The following is a 25,566-nucleotide window of genomic DNA, read 5'->3' as shown; positions in this document are numbered from 1 at the left end:
CCATTGCATCAAATGTATGCTAGACGTGGATTAATCAGGCGTTAATTTTAATTTGACTAATCCAAGCATCCTTTAAATATGTTTTTTTTCCTTTTCCCTGTTTGATTCATGTTGCCATTTACCTTCAATGTCTTCTATATACTTTTTTTACAAGTACAGTTCCTCTTGTGATTGCTATGTCTGCTAAATTAAAGTGCACGCATTTTCATTTTTATAATAAGCTTTTGCAGTTGATCTTGGTTTTTATACTTCCTTATTGTTCCTTTCTCAACACAACTAAAGAGTAAATCACCAAATGCCAAGTTTGCGTAATACATTGGTAGTTGTCCTGGCTTTTTTTTTTTTTTTTAAGTGTTTCACTTGTAATATGTCCAGGCAGAAGATTTCTTCAGACCACTTTTATATAACTTCCATTCTTACACAGATGATATCCTACTCAGAGGAGGTCATATGGCAGAGATCTCAATGTCATCATTACAGAACCAAAAGTCACATGGTCTACTGCAGTGTGAACTTGAGGAGTTTTAGAGGTGTCTATTTAATCTATATATCTTTATGTAATTGTTTATTGTTCCACCCAAATTACATTCTGTTAAAAATATTTCTTACATTCCTGAATTGTTAATAGGGTGTTGGTAAGGCTTTCGCTGACTCTGGCACCAAGTGTTTCCAAGAAGTGGACAGCGGGAAGTACTAAAGGAAAGTAGGAAGTAGGATCATATCCATGACGGTCTTCTTAGGTCATACTGGTTTGTCAAAAGGCCTTGGGAATGGTGTGCCACTAGATGAAGATATTTTCCTGCAGACAGTGTTGGTATGATTCTCACAGCGACAGCCTGGTCTTTTTACTTTGTCATAGCTTTTCTGGCAGAGTGATAGGCAACCTTTAAGAGGAGGGTAGCAGCATAGACAGGGCATGAAGAAAGAAAGGAAGCTCATGACTGCCCATCGAGCACAGCAGGATCCTTGGCTGCAAGAGCAGGGGTTGTCAGCACAGTTGTCCTCATCATCGGAAGAGCAATGGTAGAAGAGGCCTTTGATACAACAAAGGCAAGTTCCATACTCAATGACATTTTTGGCCGAGCACAAGCAGCGCTGGTTACAAATCCAACAAGAAGGAAGTTTCCGAACTTGTGTGCATTCATCACAAGTACAACGCCCACACTCCTCACAGATGAAATAATGGCGTGTATCTATCATGTATCTATCTGACCTCTCCATTATCCCTATAACAAACTGGTCTTGCTTCAGGTCACCATCCTTAGGCTGTGTCCTCATAAGTGAATGCCCTGAATTAGATGGAGTGATTCCAGTTAGTAGTCTCTGGTCTGATGCTGTGGTACTCCGAGAAACTGAGCTTATTGTACTGGAATGACTTAGATCGTGGATAAGATGTTGTGATTGGTGTTGATGACTTTGGCTGCGATGTAGATCCTGGTGATTATAGGACACCAGGTGGTCATTAGACCACTCTTGTTTTGCAGCATGTTGGGAAATGGAAGGATTAGACCAAGTCTGCATAAATGAGACAGCTGGCCGCTCCACGTAATCATTGTTTGCCCTGATGGAACGAATTTGGTCAAGGGAAAGAACCTGCTGGATGTCTCCAGTTGAAATATCCATGGCCTTGCTACCTCCTTCCTTGAGTATGTAATGACAGTCACTCTTTGGATAGTAATATGTTTAATTTGTATCTTCCATCAAGGTACATCAGAAGATCCTACAAAATAAAAAAATATATTTACAATGCATATGTTAAATATCAAATAGATAAAAGTATAGAATATTGCATTATGATATGCCAAAGAAATAAGTAATAAATGTCATAATTATTATCCTTTTTTTATAAAACTTGCAGGAAAATAACTTACATAATAAATCCTTATTACAATTACTGCCATATAGTTTTTACACATTGACTGTATTAAATATTGCAGAATTATAATTTTCTTTACATATTATAGGCTTCTGAGCAGAAAACAATAGTAATTTGTTGGGAAGAATGCCTCCTGAGGACCCTGGTTCAAACAAAGATAAACAAACTACTTAGCAGGGGGTTCACCCTACTGCAACAGCACCACAAAAAGAGACATCCAAACTAGCATTTGTAAAGCTAAACTCTGGGCACAACCACTTTCACTGAAATATATTCCTAAATAGCCACAAAGCTTATAAATCCATGCTGCATGCATCAAATATCATTCCAAACCCATATATTGCCCTGTAAAAAGTAGCAGTGACATCATCACTGTGCTGTGCATAACCCACGCAAAGAACAAAGGTGTGAGAGGGACCCAGCAGGGACACCCACTACAGGCTACCTGCATAAAACTACAAGGGCAGAATACAAGACTCGTCATCCTACACAAGGAGAGAGAGCAGCAGTAATTGGAGTCTCCATTATAGGAAGCATCTGCACAGAGGAAATGTTTCACATTGGATTAATGCACAGATATGCACATTGACACAAAGCCCACCAAGATTTAAGGAAAATACTGTTGTACTTGCTTATCCCACAGTTCAGCTTTAAAGATCATCTCTTCTGTTATCAAAGTACAAATGAAATGCAGTTATTCCCAAGTTACTTTGTGCATTGAAGATCATTGTTGCTTACTAGAGTAAGTATAGGGGCAGGGTCAAGTTTCAAATAATAAAAAAAGCAATTTTTAAAGAAATTGTTCTTGCAGATATAAAAAATATGCAATGGATAGTAGATATATGATTGCTACAGAACACAATTATTCATTTTTTTAACTTAGACGTGACTTACGTCCATCCCTATTCACAGACGACTTACGCAAAAAAAATAATCAAATTTCGACGCGGGAACGATGGCCATACTTTAACATGGCAAGTCTATCTATATGCTGCAAAATAGCAGCTTTAACTATACGCCGGAAAAAGCAGACTAGAGACGACGTAAGAGAATGCGACGGCCGCGCGTACGTTCGTGGATCGTCGGAAAAAGCTAATTTGCATACCCGACGTGGAAAACAACGCAAACTCCACCCAGCGGGCGCCGAAGTATTGCACCTACGATCCGAAGGCGTACGAAGCCGTGCGCCTGTCGGATCAAACCCAGAAGCCGTCGTATCTTGGTTTGAGGATTCAAACTAAAGATACGACGCGGGTAATTTGAAAGTAAGCCGGCGTATCAGTAGATACGCCGGCGTACTCCCTATGTGGATCTGGCCCTACATGTCCAAAGTGCACTTTAAATTGCACTGAAAGTGCACATGGAAGTGCAGTCGCTGTAAATCTGAGGGGTAGATCTGAAACGAGGGGAAGCTCTGCTGATTTTATCATCCAATCATGTGCAAGCTAAAATGCTGTTTTTGATCTTCCTTGCATATCCCCCTCGGATCTACAGCGACTGTACTTTCAAGTGCACTTTAAGTGCAATTTCATGTGCACTTTGCACTTGTAGTTTGCACGTGTAGTGCAAAGTGGATTTGCCTTTGGTAAATAAACCCCACTGTGTTAGTTTTCAATAGGAGTTCTGTAATTTCTCAGGTTGCCAGTAAAAAATGTGCTCCGCCAGTAAATGTTCCATGTTTTGTCAGTAAAAAATGCAGAGGGAGGTTGGCAACCCTGGTTTGGAGGTGCTAAGTTGATGAAGTTTTTTTATTTGGTCATTCACCACCTTATTTGCTCTATTTATACCTTCACCAGAATCACTGGCACTGTTAGCATCAGTACCTGTTAAAGTGTAGGTACAGTATAGTCAATTTATTTTTGCTCTGGATAAAGTAGGGGGGACTTTCCATCACTTTCCTGTGTTACACTGGGGAGACTTCCCATCACTTTCTGTCCCTAGAACTCAACAGGGTGTGAGAGGAAACCTAAAAAAATAAGGAATTTGGACAGTTGTCACACTTATCCCATTGGCTCCTGATTTAGAGATAACTATAACATTTTGCATTTCCAATCATTTTCTGTACAGGTGAAAATGGCTACCATAAGAATTAGAGGTGGTAGAGCGGAAACCTAATAGAAATTCTCACCCTTCCCTACTCTATCAAAAAGTACTTTTTGACATTCAAAAATGTTGAGGTGTAGGCAGGGCCATCTTAGGCCTTGTACACACGGTCGGACCAAACCGATGTGACTGGTCCGTCGGACCTTTTTTTTAATCGGTTCACCTCTGAAGTGGCCGTACGGCCTGATATGTGTACACACCATCAGTCCAAAATCCGATCGGGTCAGAACGTGGTGACGTCAAACACACGACGTGCTAAATAAAATGAAGTTCAATGCTTCCAAGCATGCGTCGACTTGATTCTGAGTATGCGCGGGTTTTGAACCAATGCTTTTCTGTATTAACCATCGGTTTGGTCCGATGGGGCAGCGGTCCATCGGTTCGGTTTTGAAGCATGTTTAAACATTTTGGACCAAAGGAAAAAAGACCGATGGCCTATACACACGGTCGGTTTGGTCTGATGAAACTGAACTTTGGTTCATTCTCATCGGTTTGGTCCGACCGTGTGTACAAGGCCTTAATGGCATCATGGGCCCCTGGGCAAAGTAATGCACTGAGACCCCTACCAGCCTGCCCCAATTTACACCCATACTCTCAAGAATTAAAGTACTGTATAAATAGTTGATAGAATTAAACATGTATATTAGTACTTTCAATAAAATCGATTTTAAACAATAAGAAAACATGCCATTAATCGAAGACTAATCAACACAAGTTGCACACAAGGGCACAGTATGAGGGGGGGGCAGAAGCGCACAGTACAAGGGGAGTCAGGAGGGCACAATACCAGGATCAGGAGGGCACAATACAGGTTACAGGATGCTGCCCATGATACGGCCATCCCAGCAAATCTGGAACAGCTGGCAAGTATAATGTAATGCAAAATTATTATGGGGCCCCCAGCGTACCTAGGGCCCCTGGGCAGTGCCCAGAGGTGCCCATGCATTAAGACAGCCCTGGGTGTAGGCCCTCTGTATGATCAGCAGTGGAAGTCAAAGGATCCTTTGCCCTGTCTTATAGCATGAATATGGTTCCTCGGTTACTATATTTGGCTCCATAACAAGACCTGAAAAACTATGTAACATTTTGTGTAAAAGATGTGCACCTAGTGGATAAACATAGCTTACCTAGGGATTAGGGCACCGAGGGCTCTGTGCCACGAGCCTACAGCTACATAATATTTTCTTAATACTAGTCCTGTATATAATGAGTATTAAAAAGCACTCAGTGAAAGTTTTAACTTAACTCCGACCACAAGGGAAACACATGACCTTATCTACACTGCAGACTGCTTGGAGAAAACCACTTTATTTCTTATTATCCTGCCTGTAATTGCTTTTCCAGGCATCGCTCCCCTGAGATTCCTCCAGGAGACACTAGTGGAGAAAGTGAAGTGTCATACTACCATTTACATGGTGCTGTCTAATGCACAGTTGAATAATCTCGTCTGCATATCTAAATGAATATGATATATTTTTCATATCCATCAGATTATAAAAGGACGCATCACAAGCAATTTCAATATTAAAAAACAGACACATGTCCTAAACTTCCCTTCCAGATAAAGTATTCATTTCACTAGACCAGCTCAATTTTTGTCTTTTGTTTTAAACAAAATGGCTGTATATTTCTACAAAAATATTCTAAGAATAAAAAAAATAGGGGGTTTCTAACATCCATTTGATGATATTGTTCAACGGACATTTTATTTAAAATAAAATACATCCCATAAATATATTTTATTTAAAAGTTTTTTTTAAATGTAGTATGGTATCTTATTTATACATTTTGTCATTAAAAGCAAGCCACGGGACTGTTTTCATCAGACAAACCAATCGTGTATGGGCCCCATCGGTCTTTTTTCCATCGGTGAAATAGAACATGTTTAAAAATTTTCCTATGGATAAAAAAACGATAGAAAAAAACGATCGTCTGTGAGGAAGTCCATCGGACAAAAATCCATGCATTCTCAGAATCTAGTCGATGCATGCTCGGACTTAATTTTTCTCTGCGCGTCGTAGTGTTTTACGTCACCGCGTTTTGGCACGGTCGGATTTTTGACTGATGATGTGTAGGGAAGACTGATGAAAGTCAGCTTCATCGGTTATCCGACGAAAAAATCCATCGGATTAGATTCCTTCAGATATCTGATCGTGTGTACACGGCTTTACACTCTCTGTCCAGCGATGTCCACAAATTTTTCAGCTGTCCGAGATGATTGGCTAAGACACAGTAGTGGCGCCATTGGCTGACGCTGCTGTCAATGAAAGTCAGCTAGCCAATCAGGGGAGAGAGGGGCGGGGCCGGGTCAGGCTCCATGTATGAATGGACACATGGAGCTGTGACTAGGCTCGAGTGTCCCTATAGCAAGCTGCTTGCTGTGGGGACAGGAATTATGTTCTATTGTTGGTATCAGTGAGCAGAATAGTGTCTTGTATCAGTTGGCTGAATAGTTCCCCAAGGGTGGGATAAAGGCAGGCAAAGGGCCACATCCAGCTCCTGGAGCCACAGTTTGGAGACCACTGATATAAAGGAATGTTGCTATGCTAAATATAATCCTTGATTTCTTTTTGGAAGAAGAATATCATAGAAAGAAGATCCCTGGGTTACTTTTTAATGTTTTTTTAATTAAAGAAGGATGTGTATTATTTCCTTTAACCAATGTCAGTGCCTTTATTTGTAGTTCTTCTTGGAAATGGTGAAGTTAGTTTGCCAAATTTATAAATTATTAAAGCAAGTATTGTAGTATATGAAGTCTGTTTCTGTCATCCACCAATCAGATTCCAGTTGCTATTTTGTAACTAAATGAATAAAAAATGAAAAATAAAACATGTAAGGAATGATCTATTCAAAGATTATTTTTTACAGTGTTCGTTTCAAACACAATTACATTTAGTGATTTTCTTTTAGGTTCCTTGTACCTGATATTGGAAATCAACACAGGCCAGTGTAAAATTATAAATTTGGTAAATCTGCCCTGCAATTGGCTGCTAGGGACAGAACTTGTAATTTCCCTTTGCTCCAATTTTTATAAATAAGTTCCATTGTGTTTCTTTGATTGTAGAACAGCCCATCAGTCCGCGTTAATGACTCAGATTTGCCTACTAGCATGATTCCAATGTCAGAGGGGTCATTGATTCTAATCTCTCTTCTGTCACTACATCCTATAAGTTTGGACAATAGATATGTTCCTAAGAGCAGCACTTTGCACCCAGTGATGAGAGAGGACGAAATTAACACGTTGCTGTAGAATAGCTTACACGAAAAGAGAAGAGGAAAGGAAGAGTAACTGGAAATAACTGACACCTACCCATCTCAAGCATAAAGTCAAACTGATTAAACCACATACATAACAAAATCATCACATAACTGCTCTTCATTAGCAAATACTGTTTTCTGTTCTTAAAACATATATATATATATATATATATATATATATATATATATATATATATATATATATATATATAGGGCCTTTTTTCTCAGAGAACAGCTGCAGGAACTCCCCCCTTCTGAGTCACCCCTTGTCTCTGTCCCCTACCTATCTCTGAGCCCCATCCCTTGGCCCTTGGTCCCACCTCCCAGTACCGCTCCTTTTAGAGAATACAGAACCAAATATCATTTTCTGCTACTAAATAATTTGTATAGAATGTGTTAATGATAACAAGAAAGACATAAAACAGTGAGCAACAATAGACCCCACCCCAGCAGCAATAGACCCCCCCAGCAGCAATAGACCCCCCTCCAGCAGCAATAGATTCCTCACACAACAAGAGATTTCCCCCCCAGCAACAGTGGACCCCCCCCTGCAACAGAATAAAACCCCAGCAATAGTAGACTGCCAGCAGCCAGCATCAATCAACCCTCCAACAGCTAGCAGCAATAGACCTCATCCTCAACAGTAGATCCCTGCCAGCAACAAAAGACCCCCCCCACCAGCAACAATAGACCTATCACCCAAAATAGAACCCCATCAGCGACAATAGATCCACCAACATCAATAGACCCCACAGTATACACCAGCACTCCTTGTTATTACATACATTCAGTGCTAGAGGTGCTGAAAATGCGTTCCTGCTGAAAAAAGCCAGATACAGTAAAACCTTGGATTGCAAGCATAATTCGTTCCAGAAACATGCTTGTAATCCAAAGCACTTGTATATCAAAGTGAATTTCCCCATAAGAAATAATGAAAACTCAAATGATTTGTTCCACAACCATTTATTCATAGGTCCTTCAGTTTATAGTCCATATATAAAAAGATTATAGTAATGTGACCATGTTGTGTACCCATAAAATGTCCATCCACAAATGGAAGCCTCCACAATGGGATTATCCAGCAGGAGCTACAGAGTATAAAAAAGAAGAGAGGCGCCTTCAAGTGTAGCAATATGTTTCTAAATGTTGTACCCTCATTAACCTGCCTGGAGGTGTTCCCGAGACTGACTCGGGGTTAGATTTTCCTGCTACGATCGGTAACCCCGAGTCAGTCTCGGCTCGCCTCGCTAGATCCACAGGCACGTTTTACTTACCTTGTCCCTGGATCCAGCGATGCCACCGCGTTGTGTGAGCGAGCGGGACCTCGCTCGATTCACATAGTGCCTCCGTGTGACGCCGATCTCCGTTCCCTGCGACGTTACGACGCACGGGGACGGAGAACGGCGCCAAATTTAAAAACGTAAACAAACACATTACATACAGTATACTGTAATCTTATCTTATAGATTACAGTACTGTATGTAAAAAAAACACACCCCCCCTGTCCCTAGTGGTCTGTCCTGTGTCATGCATGTCATTTTATATAATAAAAACGTTTCTTTCTCCCTGCAAACTGTAGATTGTCCATAGCAACCAAAAGTGTCCCTTTATGTCAAAAATGGTTTTAGATCAGCTAAAAAACAGCGATAATAAATTATAATCACTTGCAGAATTGTGCGATAGCGATTTGTGGGGAAATTCGTCATAAAAAAATAAATAATGACAGCGACAATTCTGCAACTGAGCAAATTTCAGTGATTTTAATTTGATTACATTATTGAATAATTTTAATTATAATTATATTATTATTTGTTATAATTATTTATAATTATTTATTATATTATAATTTATAATTTTGTTTTTAAAAAAATGTCATACCCGGGATGCCTATTAGAAGCTTGTTTGGTCAGATTTAAGTGAGTTATTTCTAAAAATTACAGACCTACAATATAAAACGCCAAATTTCCTTGCAAATAATGGTACCGCTTTCAGCATGTTTTTTCTGAAAGAATCATACCGCCAGGGAGGTTAAATGTAACCATATTGCTACACTTAGAGGTGCCTCTCTTCTCTTTTATACTTTTATACCCAGTTGTGACTTGACGCTACTCTTATATCAAGATTATATATATATATATATATATATATATATATATATATATATATATAAACACACAGGCCCGGATTCACAAACAGCGGCGCATATTTATGCCGCCGTAGCGTATCTTCTTTACGCTACGCCGACGCAGCGCAGAGAGGCAAGCACTGGATTCACAAAGCCAGTGCTGCCAAATCCCCGCTGGGTTTCCTAGGTGTAAGCCGGCATATGTGGAAGTGGGCGTGAGCCATGCAAATGAGGCGTGACCCCATGCAAATGATGGGCTGAGTCTCAGACAGATACATATAATGAACGGCGCATGCGCCATCCCGTGGACGCATCCCAGTGCGCATGCTCAAAATCACGTTGGATCTACTCCCTAAGATACGACGGATCACTGCCTACGGCGTGAATGTAACCTACGCCCAGCCATATTCACGTCCAACGTAAACGACGTAAAATACGGCGGCTTGAGTTCCCTGGTGCAGACCTTTGCATGTCTGCTGCTGAGTTACACCTCTTTTATGGGGAATAACTTTACGCCGGACGTATGACTTATGCAAACCGCGTATAGCATGCGCGTATCTCCCTCATTTCTATATTTGAATAGAAAATCAATGGGAACGCCACATGCGTCCAGCGTTAATATGCGCCTACGATACGCCGGCGTAGGCAAGTTACGTCGGTGAGATGAAGCCTATTCTCAGATCTCAGTTTGTGGGTCCAGCGCACAGATACGAGGGCGCATATTTGCACTTACGCGGCGTATCTCGAGATACGAGGGCGCAAGTGCTTTGTAAATCCGGGCCATTGTATATATACACACACACACACACACATATATATATATATATATATATATATATATATATATATATACACATATATACACAGTATCTCACAAAAGTGAGTACACGTCTCACATTTTTGTAAATATTCTATTATATCTTTATGTGACAACAATGAAGAAATTGCACTTTGCTACAATGTAAAGTAGTGAACACACATCCATTAATGTCTAAACCGCTGGCAACAAAAGTGACTACACCCCTAAGTGAAAATGTCAAAATTCAGTCCAAAGTGTCAATATTTTGTGTGGTCACCATCATTTTCCAGCACTGCCTTAACCCTCCTGGGCATGGAGTTCACCAGAGCCTCGCAGGTTGCTACTGGAGTTCTCTTCCACTCGGCCTAAAAATCACAATCACAATACAATTTGAGCTTTTACCATTAAAAAATGTCACCTCTACAGTGATTGGAGGTTCAAGCTGGCCATAGGGTATATTAGTAAAGGTCTGAACATTGGCCTGACAGGTCTGCTGACAGCTGTCAGAGGTGGCACACGATTGAAGGTGTGGACATCACCAATTTTAAGTTTAGCAGGTTTGAATTAGGAAAAAAAACTCCCATTAACCTATAAATGTCTTTCTTCCTGTAGTTCATATATTAGTTATGATGATTCTGATTTAGTACTCTTCTAGTCAGAATAGGCTGCTGGTCAAATTTAGTTTGGCTCCTCCATAATCAGAGGAGCAGGGTTAGATTGCTTAGGGCTGCTCATGGTTTTGACAGGCTGCTGCTCTGTTACTTCCCCCATCTTCCAAAGAGTTCTGGAACATAATGATAGGTAAGATAGAGTCTGCAGGTTGAATATTTATGGGACTCTAGACAGTCCCTGGGAGGTGTGCTCAGAAGGGGGTGAGAGAGCCCATAAGTCATCTAAAGCCTGAGCAATAGGGTGCAGTGTTCCTGGGTCCAGTTCTGCAGGAGGACTAGAGAGGAAGCCAGTCAGAAGACACAGAGGTCCCAGCTAGGCTTAGCTGGGGGGCCTATTTGCAGTTCAAGTCCAGGGATCAAGTCAGGTCAGGAGAAGCTCACTGGAAAGAGCCAGAAGGAAGTTGGTGGGAAAGAGTCCAGCTGTCCTATGGTGGCGTGATTCTACATCTCCCTCACTAGGAAGAACCTGGTTGATATCAGCAGGAGGCAACAGATGATCCTGTGCCTATGTAAGCAGCCAGAAGTGGAATAGTCCTTAAGTTGCACAGATCTACAGTATTTGAGGTAGCCCATGTTCCCTATTCTTATCCTAAATCATCGTATGCGCCGTTCGTAAAAAACGTCAAATACGCGGGTCACAGTTAATATACATAAAACACGCCCACATCATCCACATTTGAATTAGGCGGGCTTACGCCGACACAGATACGTTACGCCGCCGTTACTAAGGGCGCAAGTTGTTTCTGAATACAGAACTTGTGCCCTAAATTACGGCGGCATAACATATCTGAGATAAGTTACGCCGGGCGGATAGATACACCATTGTATCTGAATCCAGCCCCTTATGTGTATTTTGTGATTTCATGAACAGGAGTCGGAAATGCTCGGGTGTCAATAAATACCCACCATGTAGCCAAAGTTGTATTGTTGCTGTCTTTATACACATTGGAGATATTTCTAGTCCCTCAAACTCCCATGCCCATTACTGGAAGTGAAGGAAAATCTCCCAAACAAAGACAATTTTCCAACTCAGTCCAAAGCAAAACATTTAAATAAGTTGGACTGGGGCTTTAAGAAAAACAAACAAATTGTCAGTATCTTATATTCAGAAATACAAAAAAAGGTTTCATTTAGTTATTGGGGTTGATTTACTAAAGACAGATAAACTGTTCACTGTGAAAGGAAGTTGCATTTGGAAGGGAATTTGCCCCAGAGCTTGGTGAATAAGGCAAAGCTCTGCTGACTTCCATCATCCAATTATGTGCATGCAGTTATTTTCCTTGGGAACTCTTTGCAAAGTGAAAATTCACCACATTCACTAAGCTCTGGGGCAAATCCCCTTGCAAGGTGCAACTTCTATTGCAAAGTAGACAACCTTTTTGCATTACTAAATCAACATCACTGAGTCCAGCAACATATTTTGACTTTTTAAGTAAAGCATTGCAAATAGATTTCCCAAGACAGTCAGTTAAAATTTGTATTTTTACAGCTCTACAATATAATACAACTCAATACACTGAGATCTGATTGGATGGTAGTGATTACTGCAATTAGCACATTGTCACTGCACTTTGTACTGTCTTATAAAATATCCCCAAAAGGCTAGTCATCTCGGGCACGTAAAAAAATGCACATCTATAAAGCCAACAAAAATTCTGCTCATTATTAGGCCTCGCCTTCCTTGTTTCGTTTTTTTTAACTTTCCTAGAAGCCAGCAGCGTTTTTGCAGAAAAAATGCCTGAAGTTTTTTAAAAGTGTTTAAAACGTCTACAAGTTTATAGGAGCTTTTACAGGTGTCAAGCTCTTGGGCGTTAACCACTTCAATACAGGAAATTTTCACCCCCTTCCAATTTTTAGTTTTCAGCGCTGTCGCACTTTGAATGAAAATTGCGCGGTCAGGCAACACCGTACCCAAATGAATTCTTTATGGGTTTTTTTCCCCACAAATAGAGCTTTCGTTTGGTGGTATTTGATCATCGCTGCGGTTTCTATTTTTTGCGCTATAAACAAAAGAAGAGGGACAATTTTGAAAAAAACACAATATTTTTTACTTTTTGATTTAAAACATTTTTTTTCCTCAGTTTAGACCAATATGTATTCTTCTACATATTTTTGGTAAAAAAAAAATCGCAATGAGCTTTCATTGATTGGTTTGCGCAAAAGTTATAGCATCTACAAAATAGGGTATAGATTGATGGCATTTTTATTTATTTAAATTTTTTTACTAGTAGTGGCGGCAATCTGCTATTTGTATTGTGACCGCGACATTGCGACGGACAGATCGGACACTTTTGACATGTTTTTGGGAACCATTTACATTTATACAGCGATTAGTGCTATAGAACTGCACTGATTACTGTGTAAATGTGACTGGCAGGGAAGGGGTTAACACTAGAGGCAATCAAGGGGTTAATATGTTCTCTGGGAGTGATTTTTACTGTAGGGGGAGGAGACACACAAGGGGAAGAGACCGATGTGTGTTCCTCTGTACTGGGAACACACCATCGGTCTCTTCTCCTCTGACAGGACATGGATCTGTGTGTTTACACACACAGATCCATGGTCCTGCCATGAGTGCGGGCAACCGCGGGTGCCCGGCGGACATCGCAGCCACCGGACAAGCACGCCGGGCGATGCGGCGGGCACGCTCCCCCTAGCGGCCTGAGAAGCTCAGGACGTCATATGACGTCCACCCGGAGGGAGGGTTCCTGCCGGTGTCATATTACTGGTAAGGAAGTGGTTAATCAATTTATGTGGCCAGAATAAATAATTAATTCTGGCTATTGAAATTGATTAATGCTCAAGCACTAGCACTTGGGTGCATTTAGGCATATTTAGCAGCTTCGAGCATTTTTTTGCCCACACTAAGCTGCTCCTGGACACACTGGCAGTAGGTTTTTTTCCTTTAAAGGCATCTAAAATCTCCTGCCAATAAAAGCTGCTAAAAGCCTATGTGTGCATGGACACAGGCTAACATGGAGGGGTGTTTATAGACAGGAAATAAAAATGCCACATGCTCCTAGAAGCAGCTGCAAAAGTGACCAGTGTGCATGATGCCTTACGGTAAACTGCAGTGCCACAGAAAAACCCCTGTAACCATACCCCTAAAACACACATTCATTCAAACTGTGGTCTACAGTACTAACCTAGGCCCCAGTCTAGACAATTCCTAGAGGAATATTAAACTGAATTAATATGTATCTTCCTTACTCAGCATTCAGAAGCTGCCTTTATACTAGCAATCAGATTCTTTCTTAAAGTGGTTGTAAAGGATTTTTACAGCCTAATTGGCTGCTTCTCCTCTCAGCCAATCAGGAAGTGGCCGTGGGTCCTAAAACCTGATTGGCCAGGGAGTCTCAGGACCCACTTCCTGTTTGGAGGAGAAGGAACGGCCCCTGAGCGAGGTTTCCATGGACGGCTCACCCACAGCCACATCCAGCACTCTGGCTCGGACAGTGGAAGGAGGAGGAGGGGAGATCACAGTGTCATCCCGGGTGGACTCGTCATCTGCCTCCCAAGGTAAGGAGGCCCTCCACCTTCCCATCCATCCGTCTCCCGCCGGGGGGGTTGGTGGTGCTGATAATCTCCTTTATGTCCGTCTAACGCACAGGGAGGGGGGTTACAGTAAATTAAGTTTACATTCAATTAATGTCTTTGCTATTACTTCCTCATTCAGTATAGGGTGATATCTTACTCTCCCTTCAAGCGCCTCAGCTATCCATACCCAACCATTTCGTCAATTTATCGAACCTTAAAATCCTTCACATCACAGTACCAACTTTACATCACAGTCTTCCCCTGTACATTAGTGTCTTCAGTCCCCCTTCACATCACAGTCCCTTTCTTTACATTAGTGTCCTCAGCCCCCCTTCACATCACAGTCCCACCTGTTCTTGTGACCACTGTCTAAAAGGGGATTTTTTTCTCATTTTGGACAGATATCCACTTACTTCTTGATGTGTTTCTAGGACAGGAAGTGAAGAGAAATCTTCATGGCATACAGGGAGCCAAAAAATCTGAAGTCTTAATTATTCCTTACTTTATCCAAAAATAAAATGGTTTTGGATTTACAAACACTTGAAAGTACAACAAAAGGCACAATTTTGGATAGAACTCTTGTCAGGTCTTTATTCCTATCCTTAGGGAGATTCACTCTCTCTTTTTGTTCTGTTTACCATTATCGAAGATAAAAGGAAATCCCAAATTTTGGGTTGACCGCAGTAATAGAAGGGAAATCTTCCAATGGGGACACAGTTCTGATGACCCTGATGACTCCCCAGGATTTCCTCAGTCTGGAGAGATTTCCTCCTGTATTGGCTATGGGATAGAAAGGGAATGGATATCCCCCAATAGGACACAGGTGGCAAAACTAAACTGACAGGTCTTATAACCCTCCCTTACTCTATCCAAAATGGAAAAAAAGTTTTGCCTATAGTTCTACAACCACTCTTATGCCTCGTACAAACAATCGGAAATTCCGACAAGAAAAGTCTGATGTGAACTTTTGGTCCGAAATTCCGACCGCGTGTATGCTCCATCGGACTTTTGCTTTCGGAATTTCTGCCAACAAAAGATTGAGAACTGGTTCTCAAATTATCCGACAGAAAAAAATCCTATCGGAAAATCTGATCGTCTGTAGCAATTCAGACACGCAAAATTCCGACGTATGCTCGGAAACAATTAGACACATGCTCAGAAGCGTTGAACTTTCTTTGAACACTTTCCAAAACGATATATATTTTACCTAAAATTGCACCCCATCCAGAGTGGAGGCATCCTAATAAAAAACAAATGCAGCCACCTTATCTAATGATTGGTAAGCTGCAATATATTAAATTTTTAGTTTTGCGTTTAATACTGCCAGCGGCGACCTGTCCATAAGGGGCGCAGGGGTGCCCTAATCTCTATGCGCCCGCTCCCTAATCTCCATGTTTTTTTTTTGTGAAGCATGTGATTAGAGCCGGGCTCTAATTGGCTTCAGAAAGGGTGAGCTCAGGGGTTTCTAGCCGCCCCCTCGCGATCGCTCCCCGGAGCTGAAGAACGGGGAGAGCCGTATGTAAACACGGCTTCACTGTGACGGCTGCATCGATCGTGTGATCCCTTTTATAGGGAGACACGATCGATGACGTCAGACCTACAGCCACACCCCCCTACAGTTGTAAGCACACACTAGGTAAAGCATAACTCCTTCAGCGCCCCCTGTGGTTAACTCCCAAACTGCAACTGTCATTTTCACAATAAACAATGCAATTTAAATGCATTTTTTGCTGTTAAAATGACAATGGTCCCAAAAATGTGTCAAAATTGTCGGAAGTGTCCGCCATAATGTCGCAGTCACGAAAAAAATAGCTGATCGCTGCCATTAGTAGTAAAAAAAAAAAAAAAAAAAATGCAATAAAACTATCCCCTATTTTGTAAACGCTATAAGTTTTGCTCAAACCAATCGATAAACGCTTATTGCAATTTTTAGATACGTATCGGCCTAAACTGAGGGGAAAAAAAATTATATATGTTTTTGGGGGATATTTATTATAGCAAAAAGTAAAAAATATTGTATTTTTTTCAAAATTGTCGCTCTATTTTTGTTTATAGCGCAAAAAATAAAAACCGCAGAGGTGATCAAATACCACCAAAAGAAAGCTCTAATTGTGGGAAAAAAAGGACATCAATTTTGTTTGGGAGCCACGTCGCACGACCGCGCAATTGTCTGGTAAAGCAACGCAGTGCCGAATCGCAAAACCTGGCCTGGGCATTTAGCTGCCTAAAGGTCCGGGGCTTAAGTGGTTAAAGGAGTTGTAAAGTCTTGAGGTTTTTCACCTTAATGCATACGCAGAAGGTTGTTAAGGTGAAAAACCTTCTGTGCTGCAGCAACCCCCCAGAGCCTTCCTTTTTCTTACCTGAACATGATTGTTCCAGCGTGGTGAGTTAAGGTGGCAATACACGGTTCGAATTTCGAAAGAATTTTCTTTCGAAAATCGTAACACAGAATTTTTGTACGAATTTCGCACCGTTAGTGGGCTGTAGCAACAGCTGATTTTCGTGCGGCAATCAAATTTGAGGAATCCGACATGTTGGACATTTTTGGAAAAACAAACGATTTTCTGATCAATGATGGGAGAATCGTGCGAGAAATGTAATAGAAAAAAAATGCAAGAAAATAATATTCCCGGAGAGAAACGAATATTCCCGGAGAGAAAAGAATATTCCCGGCAACTTGAAGGTGGCATCACGGATCACAAAAAAACGAACTTTCTGATTTTTGGAAAGAAAATTTTTTGAAATTCGACCGTGTGAGCACTTCTCCTTTGTCGAGATAATTCATCCACCTCCCAAGTGTGGCATATTCAGATGCTGATTAGACAGCATGATTATTGCGCCGGTGTGCCTTAGGCTGGCTACAATAAAAGGCCACTCTACAGTAAAATGTGCCGTTTTATCACACAGATGTCACACATTTTGAGGGAGCGTGCAATTGGCATGCTGACTGCAGGAATGTCCACCAGAGCTGTTGCCCTTGGATTGAAGGTTCATTTCTCTACCATAAGCCATCTCCAAAGGCGTTTCAGTGCGCCTGCGCCGTTGTCTACATAGGCGCCCATCCCTTTTGCTAATATCTCCTAAACCGTGGAGGTTCAGGAGATATTTCGAGCACCTACAGGTAAGCCTTAATCTAGGCTTACCTGTAGCTAAGAGCGGTTGTAAAGGGTTTACAACCACTTTAAAAACATTCCTCAGAGATTTTGGTCCATATTGACATGATAGTATCACGCAGTTGCTGCAGATTTGTTGGCTGCACATGCATGATGAGAAACTCCTGTTCTACCACATCCCAAAAGTGCTCGGATTGAGATGTGGTGACTGTGGAGGCCATTGGAGTAAAGTGAAGTAGTCATCAGGAGATGGGGACACTCATGCCCGGACTTACTCCCTTTGCCACCCCAAGGCCGGGTCCTTCAATGCCGCCCTCGTCTACGCAGTACAGGGGGGACATTATCCGTCGGGGGACTTTTTCGGCAGGATACTGAGATGCACTGAGAAGCGGAGGGGGGGTGGGGGACTGGGATTGGTACTGCCGAAAATGACACTGAGAACCTGGGGGGTGTTGCTGCCAAAAATTACATTGAGCATTGGGGGGTGCTGCTGCCAAAAATGACAAAATGACATTGAGAACCGGGAGGGGGGTTGCTGCTGCCGAGAACCATCTCACCTCCTCTTCCCTCTGTTTTCTCTACTCTCACCATCCGCATGACAGGGGGAACTCCCGAAATGAAAGTGAAAGTGTCCTCTCCTCTCAGCCACAGTGCCGCCCCTGCACCCACTGCCGCCCCGAGGCCTGGCCTTGTTGGCCTTGTCTGGAATCTGGCCCTGGGGACACTGTAGTCATAAAAGGATGGACATGGTCAGCAACAGTACTCAGGTAGGCTGTGGCATTTAAATGATGCTCAATGAATACTAAGAAGACCAAAGTGTGCCAAAATAATACCCCACACCATTACACCACCACCACCAGCCTGAACCGTTGATACAAGGCAGGTTGGATCCATGTTTTCATGTAGTTTCATAATTTCCGATTTTTCTATTGTCTAATTTTAGTGAACCTGAGAGACTTGTAAGCCTGTTTCCTGTTCTTAGCTGACAGGAGTGGCACCCGGTGTGATCTTCTGCTGCTGTAACCCATCTGCTTCAAGGTTTGATTTGTTGTACATTCAGACATGGTATTCTGCATTCCTTGGTTGTAACAAGTGGTTATTTGAGTTAAGCCGAGTACACACGATCAGTCCATTCGATGAGAACGAACCGATGGACCGTTTTCATCGGTTAACCAATGAAGCTGACTGATGGTCCGTCGCGCCTACACAACATCGGTTAAAAAAACGATCGTGTCAGAACGTGGTGACGTAAAACACAACGACGTGCTAAAAAAAACAAAGTTCAATGCTTCCAAGCATGCGTCGACTTGATTCTGAGCATGCGTGGATTTTTAACCGATGGTTGTCCCTACTAACGATCGTTTTTTTTCCATCGGTTAGGAATCCATCGGTTAAATTTAAAGCAAGTTGTCTTTTTTTTAAATAACCTATGGGGCCCACACACAATCGGCTTTGACCGATGAAAACGGTCCATCAGACCGTTGTCCTCTGTTTAACCTATCGTGTGTGCGAGGCCTTACTGTTGCCTTTCTATCATCTCAAACCAGTCTGCCCATTCTCCTCTGACCTCTGACATCAACAAGGCATTTTAGTCCACACAACTGCCGCTCACTGGATATTTTTTATTTTTATGGGCCATTCTCTGTAAACCCCAGAGATGGTTTTGCGTGAAAATTCCAGTAGATCAGCAGTTTTTGAAATACTCAGGCCTCGTACACACGACCGAGGAACTCGGCGGGCGAAACACATCGTTTTCCTCGTCGAGTTCTTGTTAGGCTTGTCGAGGAACTCGACAAGCCAATTTTCTCCATTCCCGTCGAGGAAAAAGAGAACTTGCTCTCTTTTTGGCTCGTCGAGTTCCTCGACAGTTTCCTCGCTGAAAAATGTACACACGACCGGTTTCCTCGGCAAAAAAAATCTCCCACCAAGTTTCTCTGCCGAGGAAGGTCGTGTGTACGAGGCCTAATGCCCCGTACACACCATCACTTTATGTGATGAAAAAAAACGACATTTTCTGTGAAGTAAAAAACGACGTTTTTGAAACTTAAATTTTCAAAGACGAAGTTGCCTACACACCATCGTTTTTCTCACAATGTTCTAGCAAAGCGAGGTTACGTTCCACCACGTTTTTCCATTGAAGATCGCTTCATAACTAGCTTCTGGTCATGCGCGGGTGTAAAAACGTCTTTTTAAATTGATGGCACAGTGGCTGCGTTTGATGGCATGGCACAGTGGCGACAATTGAGGGGCACAGTGGCTGCGTTTGATGGCATGGCACAGTGGTGACAATTGATGGCACAGTGGCTGTGTTTAATGGCATGGCACAGTGACTGCGTTTGAAGGCATGGCACAGTGGCTGTGTTTGATGTCATGGCACAGTGACTGCGTTTGATGGCATGACACAGTGGTGATAATTGATGGCACAGTGGCTGCGTTTGATGGCATGGCACAGTGGTGACAATTGATGGCACAGTGGCTGCGTTTGATGGCATGGCACAGTGACTGCGTTTGATGGTATGGCACAGTGGTGCGAATTGATGGCATAGTGACTGCATTTGATGGCATGGCACAGTGGTGACAATTGATGGCACAGTAGCTGCATTTGATGGGCACAGTGAGGCTGCAATTTTTTTCTTTTTTTTTTTTTTTTTCGTTTGCGTACAGTCAAAGAGATAATAAATACTAAATAAATAAAAGTGAGTAAACCACAATGGCCTACTATCAAGGCTGGATTTAATTATTTGCACCTCTAAGATGGCTATTACCGTGCAGCCTTTAATGACCACAGGTCTGTGAAGCCACACAAATAATAAAAAGGTAGAAATTAACATTGTATGCGATTCACATGCGGCTCTCTGCGGTGCGGTTTCAAGTCCCATCATTTTGAATGGGCTAAAAACTCTCACTGCGTCAAAAGTAAAGCATGCACTACTTTTTAAAATGGTCAGTAACCAGAACATACAGTATGGTACAAAAGTACCGTGAGATCTGGTGCGGGCAAACGCACAGCATTCCAGACCTGCGTTTGGGATTGTCGTTAACATGTATGTTTTGGATGCGGATTGAATCGCACGAGTTTCAACCCGTTCCTGTGCGATTCTAGTGTGGGCATAGTGTGAACGGGCATTCAGTGAATTGTAAATCCTAACATTTTCAGTGGTTAAATATAAAGCAACAAGGGTTAGTATGCCATACCCAAAAATGTTATGACTGTAGGCTCTGGCCTGTATGGATTTCCCACACATTCCTTCCCGCCTATTGGCTTTGGTCAGCTAACATCATGCTTGGCACTGCCTACAGGGTTTAACACTTGTCTTATTGTAATGCCACCATGAGAACATTAATCACATCCACCCTCAGTTAGCAATGGAGCACCCCAAAACCGTCACTCTTTTACTGAGACGGCACCCCAGCACCTCATGACCACGCTATAGACACAGCTCTAGCGTGGCTCTCTCGTTATTTGAGGGCGTCCATGGACATCCTTCCACAGCCATGCTCCCCGCTCACCTCCTGGGGAGCGTACCCCCCATTCCCCCCCCCCCATACTTAGGACACAGCTGATCGTGGTAAAGGGACAATCACAGTAAAGGGTCCATGTGATCAGCTGTGTCCAATCACAGGGGATCACATGAAAACAGGCTTGCTATTTATCAGCAGTGCGTGTCACAGCATGTGGAGAAGAAAGACAGTAACCGGCAATGCTGATATTACACATTCACACTGATAATCAAGGCACTGACCATCACTGCCCTGATTATGAGTGCAGCCCCATCAGAGTCTATCAGAGCCTATCAGTGCAGCTTATCAGTGCCCATCAGTGCTGCCTAATTAGTGCCCATCAGTGCCGCCTCATCATTGTTGCCTTACCAGTGCCTCATCAGTGCAGCTTATTAGTACCCATCAGAGCTGCCTTATCAGTGCAGCCTCATCATTGCCCATCAGTGCTGCCTCATCAGTGCAGCTTATCAGTGCCTGTCCATCAGAGATGCCTTATCAGTGCGCATCAGTGCAGCCTCATCAGTGCCCATCAGTGCAGCCTATCAGTGCAGCCTCATCAGTGCCCATCAGTTCTGCCTCAGTGCAGCTTATCAGTGCCTCTTCAGTGCAGCTTATCAGTACCCATCAGAGCTGCCTTATCAGTGCCCATCAGTGCAGCCTCATCATTTCCCATCAGTGCTGCCTCATCAGTGCAGCTTATCAGTGCCTGTCCATCAGAGATGCCTTATCAGTGCGCATCAGTGCTGTCTCATCAGTGCCCATCAATGCAGCTTATCATTGCAGCCTCATCAGTGCTGCATAATCAGTGCCCATCAGTGCAGCTTATCAGTGCCCATCAGAGCTGCCTCATCAGTGCCCATCAGTGCAGTCTCATCAGTGCCCATCAGCGCTGCCTCATTAGTGCAGCTTGTCAGTGCCCATCAGTGCTGCCTCATCAGTGCTGCCTAATCAGTGTCCATCAGTGCAGCTTATCAGTGCTGCCTTATCAGTGCCCATCAGTGCAGCCCCATCAGTGCAGCCTCATTAGTGCCCATCAGTGCAGCCTCATCACTGCCCTTTAGTGCTGCCGCACCAGGGCCCATCAGTGCAGCTTATTAGTGCCCGTCAGCGCCACTTCATTGGTGCCCATCAGTGCCTCATCATCATTGCAGCCACATTAGTTCCCATTAGTGTAGCCACATCAGTGCCTCCTCATCAGTGCCCATCAGTGCCTCATCAGTGTTCATTAATGCAGCCTACCAGTGCCCGTCAGTGTAGCCTATCAGTGCTCATCGGTAAAAAAAATTAAATTACTTATTTTAAAATATTATAACAGAAACTACAAAAAATAATATTTCTTTCAAAAGTTTCTCTCTTTTTTTTGATTGTTTAGAAAAATAAAAGCCCAGTGGTGATTAATACCTCCAAAAGAAAGCTGTATCTGTTTTTAAAAAAATGATACAAATGTTATACGGTACAGTGATGCATGACCACGCAATTGTCATTCAAATTGCAACAGCGCTGAAAGCTGGAAATGAGCTTGGGCAGGAAGGGGGTGAAAGTGGCCGGCATCTAGCCCAGCACAGTATTAGGCATATGGATTCGCTTGCTGGTTTAGCCGATTCTAGCCAGTAATGTGTGTGTCCTGCTTCGCCTAAACTACAATCTTAAATATAAAGCAAATATTTTCAGGATTATAGAATCATTTTATCTAAAAGGTTTCATCAGACGAACTACCCAATGGAGATGATGCATAGAAATTGATCTTTCCGGAAATGATAGCTAACATACCACTGACTGATTATTGGGATCAGCTCTCATTTCCATTGCTCCGCTTTTATAAATCTACCCTTTCTCTGTCTGTTGGCCCATTTATAATCCAAATGCTGCCACACACATCTGATTAGATAACATATTGTGGGGGGCTATGTCATTGGGGCGTAAATCGAATGGCTTTTTAAAGTAGGCCTTACACTACCCAATTGGAAGTAGATTATACAAAGATTGTACAATTCGATTGTATTTGTGTGTGGCCATCTTTAAACTGCTATTCTAGGCTGCTGCAGAAAAAAAGAACTGAGGTTGTTATGGCACCCAAAATTTGAACAGAACATTTGTATTGTATCTGTGGCACTGATGTAACCAGCCACAAGAACTTGCTGTTCCATATGAAGCCAAGGTTACAAGGACCCATGAATAAAGAAAAACATGAATCTGCTGCATGAGTGACTAAGTCAACTCCCTCTTCATTCATGTACGTTTCAAATTGGAAGCTATGGTATTTAGTGACAATCTTCCTGAAGATGATATTATATAAGGAACGATTCACACTACATTGCTATACCTATTTATTGAAATGTCTTTCTATACATTCATCACACAACCCATTTCCTTTCTATAATCCATAGACTTTAGAAGCAAACACATACATTAACTGCTAATAAGTATAGAATTGTGCTATCTTTACTATGAATCGTCTCCACCAAACATATCTACATTTACATTTAAAAACTGCATAAACATGTCAAAGCAAAAAAAAAAGTTTGCCTTTTATTTTTTATGTGTTTTCTGCTTTATTAGTTGTTTACAGCACAATTCAAATGCATGCCTCTACAATGCTGCATGGTGCGGAATAAGGAGTGGTTAAGCTTGTTGTATTGGAGAGTTGAAATCTAGTGTAATATATCAGATATAGATAAAAGAGAAAGAAAAAAAAAAAAAAAAGTCCACCTGCTAAAACAAAATGATTTAGTAAAATAGTATAAAAGCTGCATTTGTTATTTTTTTTTATATTTTTTTTTATGAACTGTTACAGGCCTGCTGTCATGAAGGCTGTGCATCAATACAGATGCTGTCTATCCTACATTAGAATGAAATCCACCATGGAGGCATGTGCTGATGGTATAATATAGCACACTATAATATAATAATATAATAAATAAATAAATATATAATAAATATATAAATATAAATATATAAATATATAAATATAATAAATAAATAAATAAATAAATAATATAATATAGTATACATAAAAATAAAAAATAAAAATTCCCATTCTTTAAAAGTCTGTGCTTTGCCTCATTAAATGTTTATATTGCATTGCTAAGTATTATTACTGCATATTCTTTTTTCTCTATAAGCTCGATAGAGTATAGACCATTGCCCTGTTATCTGTAAAGGGAGGACTAATGTCCACTACATTTCTACCATTCATGTTCATTCTTTCCATAGTAGACAATGTAGATTAGGTAGAGTTAAACACAGCTACATAGTTCATCAATCTAGTTTATACCGACCTCACTTGCTTTATTTAAGATTTAGAATCACAAAATATTATTCAGCCACCACTGTATAACGTATTCTGTATATACTGTAATTCTGTCATGATTTAATCTTTCCAATAAAGCTTTCGTAAACAAAAAAAATATTATTCAGCCAATAGAGATTAATTAAAAAGGCAATGCAAAGAGGAACTGTGATGCATCAAGTGCTTTGAATTAAAGCATCCAATCACATTTCACTTTTTTTTCAGCGTCAAAATATTCAGAGCCATGGAAGCCCATTTCTGATTGGATGTTGCTATGCATTACTGTATATTTTCTTTGCTTTACCAAAGGCCGCTGCCTGTGAATTGCACATAGAACACACAACAGCTCGGATGTGCAACCTAGGCAAACCAATTTGATCATTTCTGATTGGTTAATATGGGTTCTCGCATTACCCACACTGTTCATTCATATTATCAAAAAAGACCGATGACATAAAAAAATAAAATCTGCAATAACTGAAAAAAAAAAGGTTAATAAATGTTACAAAATATATATCCAGATTACCTATGTGCATTTTTAGATCCATGGTGCTAGGCAAGTATATAGTCTCCACCCAGATCCAGGTAGCTACTGCTTCTCCGTCTTGCCCTTTGTATGCATCCCAGCTATAGGAAAAGTCTCAATGAATACTCCTCCTTGACCGTGGGCTACTGACGTATAGGTGTGTCCCCCCCCCCCCCCCCAAACACCACACCAGCGGCGAGGGATCACGCGCAATTTTTTTGTTTGCGGCTTACAGCGTCAGAAATCCAGAGATGCTACAGACGGATGCAATCGCTCCCAAGATTGTAGCTGGGCTGCATAGTGTCTCTGGGATAAATCCGCAGATATGGCTTTAGTTCAAGGGATATTCCTCTGCAAATCTCTAGAACAGCTCTAAGCATTTGTCTGCAAGCCTTAGCTTAGCTAGCAGTGTTTCCTTGGCTTCCTCTATGTGTACATCTCCGGTCAGCACAGACTGACTGTGCCTTGCTGCTGCTGCTGCTGCTGAGAGGTGGTGCTGATCTGTGTCACTGTGTTTTGTGAATGCGGATATTCTCAGTTATCTTGTGAATGAGTTAAAGGGGGTGGAGAGAGGAGGGATCCAAGGGGTTTTGTCAGTCTCCTCACTGGCTGTGTGTATGTCTCTGTCTCTCCTTCCCATAGTATAATTATTTTATGATATATCTCCATGCAACTGAAATGTCCTTTCCTCTCTATCTTCAATCACACTCAGTGGCGTACACTACAAGCCCTATAGAGATTTAAATATCCCTTTTTTTTTTTTTAAAT

General features: G+C 41.8%; 1 protein-coding gene across 1 annotated transcript; it reads right to left on the bottom strand.

Moving 5' to 3' along the window:
- Positions 1 to 326: 326 nt before the first annotated feature.
- Positions 327 to 25,357, bottom strand: SPRY3 (sprouty RTK signaling antagonist 3). The gene is made up of 2 exons (XM_040323621.1): positions 24,799 to 25,357; positions 327 to 1,720 (listed from the first exon to the last, which is right to left on the bottom strand). Exon 2 carries the CDS (start codon positions 1,621 to 1,623, stop codon positions 742 to 744), a length of 882 nt encoding a protein of 293 aa, XP_040179555.1. The 5' UTR covers positions 1,624 to 1,720; positions 24,799 to 25,357; the 3' UTR covers positions 327 to 741.
- Between the last annotated feature and the right edge of the window lie 209 nt (positions 25,358 to 25,566).

Source organism: Rana temporaria, chromosome 9 (genome assembly GCF_905171775.1).
Source record: "Rana temporaria chromosome 9, aRanTem1.1, whole genome shotgun sequence".
In the NCBI taxonomy this organism is placed as follows: Eukaryota; Metazoa; Chordata; class Amphibia; order Anura; family Ranidae; genus Rana; species Rana temporaria.
This window is presented reverse-complemented; position numbering and strand designations above follow the sequence as displayed.

Excerpts from the sequence above, each read along its gene's own strand:
- SPRY3 (XM_040323621.1), bottom strand. The coding sequence starts at position 1,623 with ATGGATATTTCAACTGGAGACATCCAGCAGGTTCTTTCCCTTGACCAA.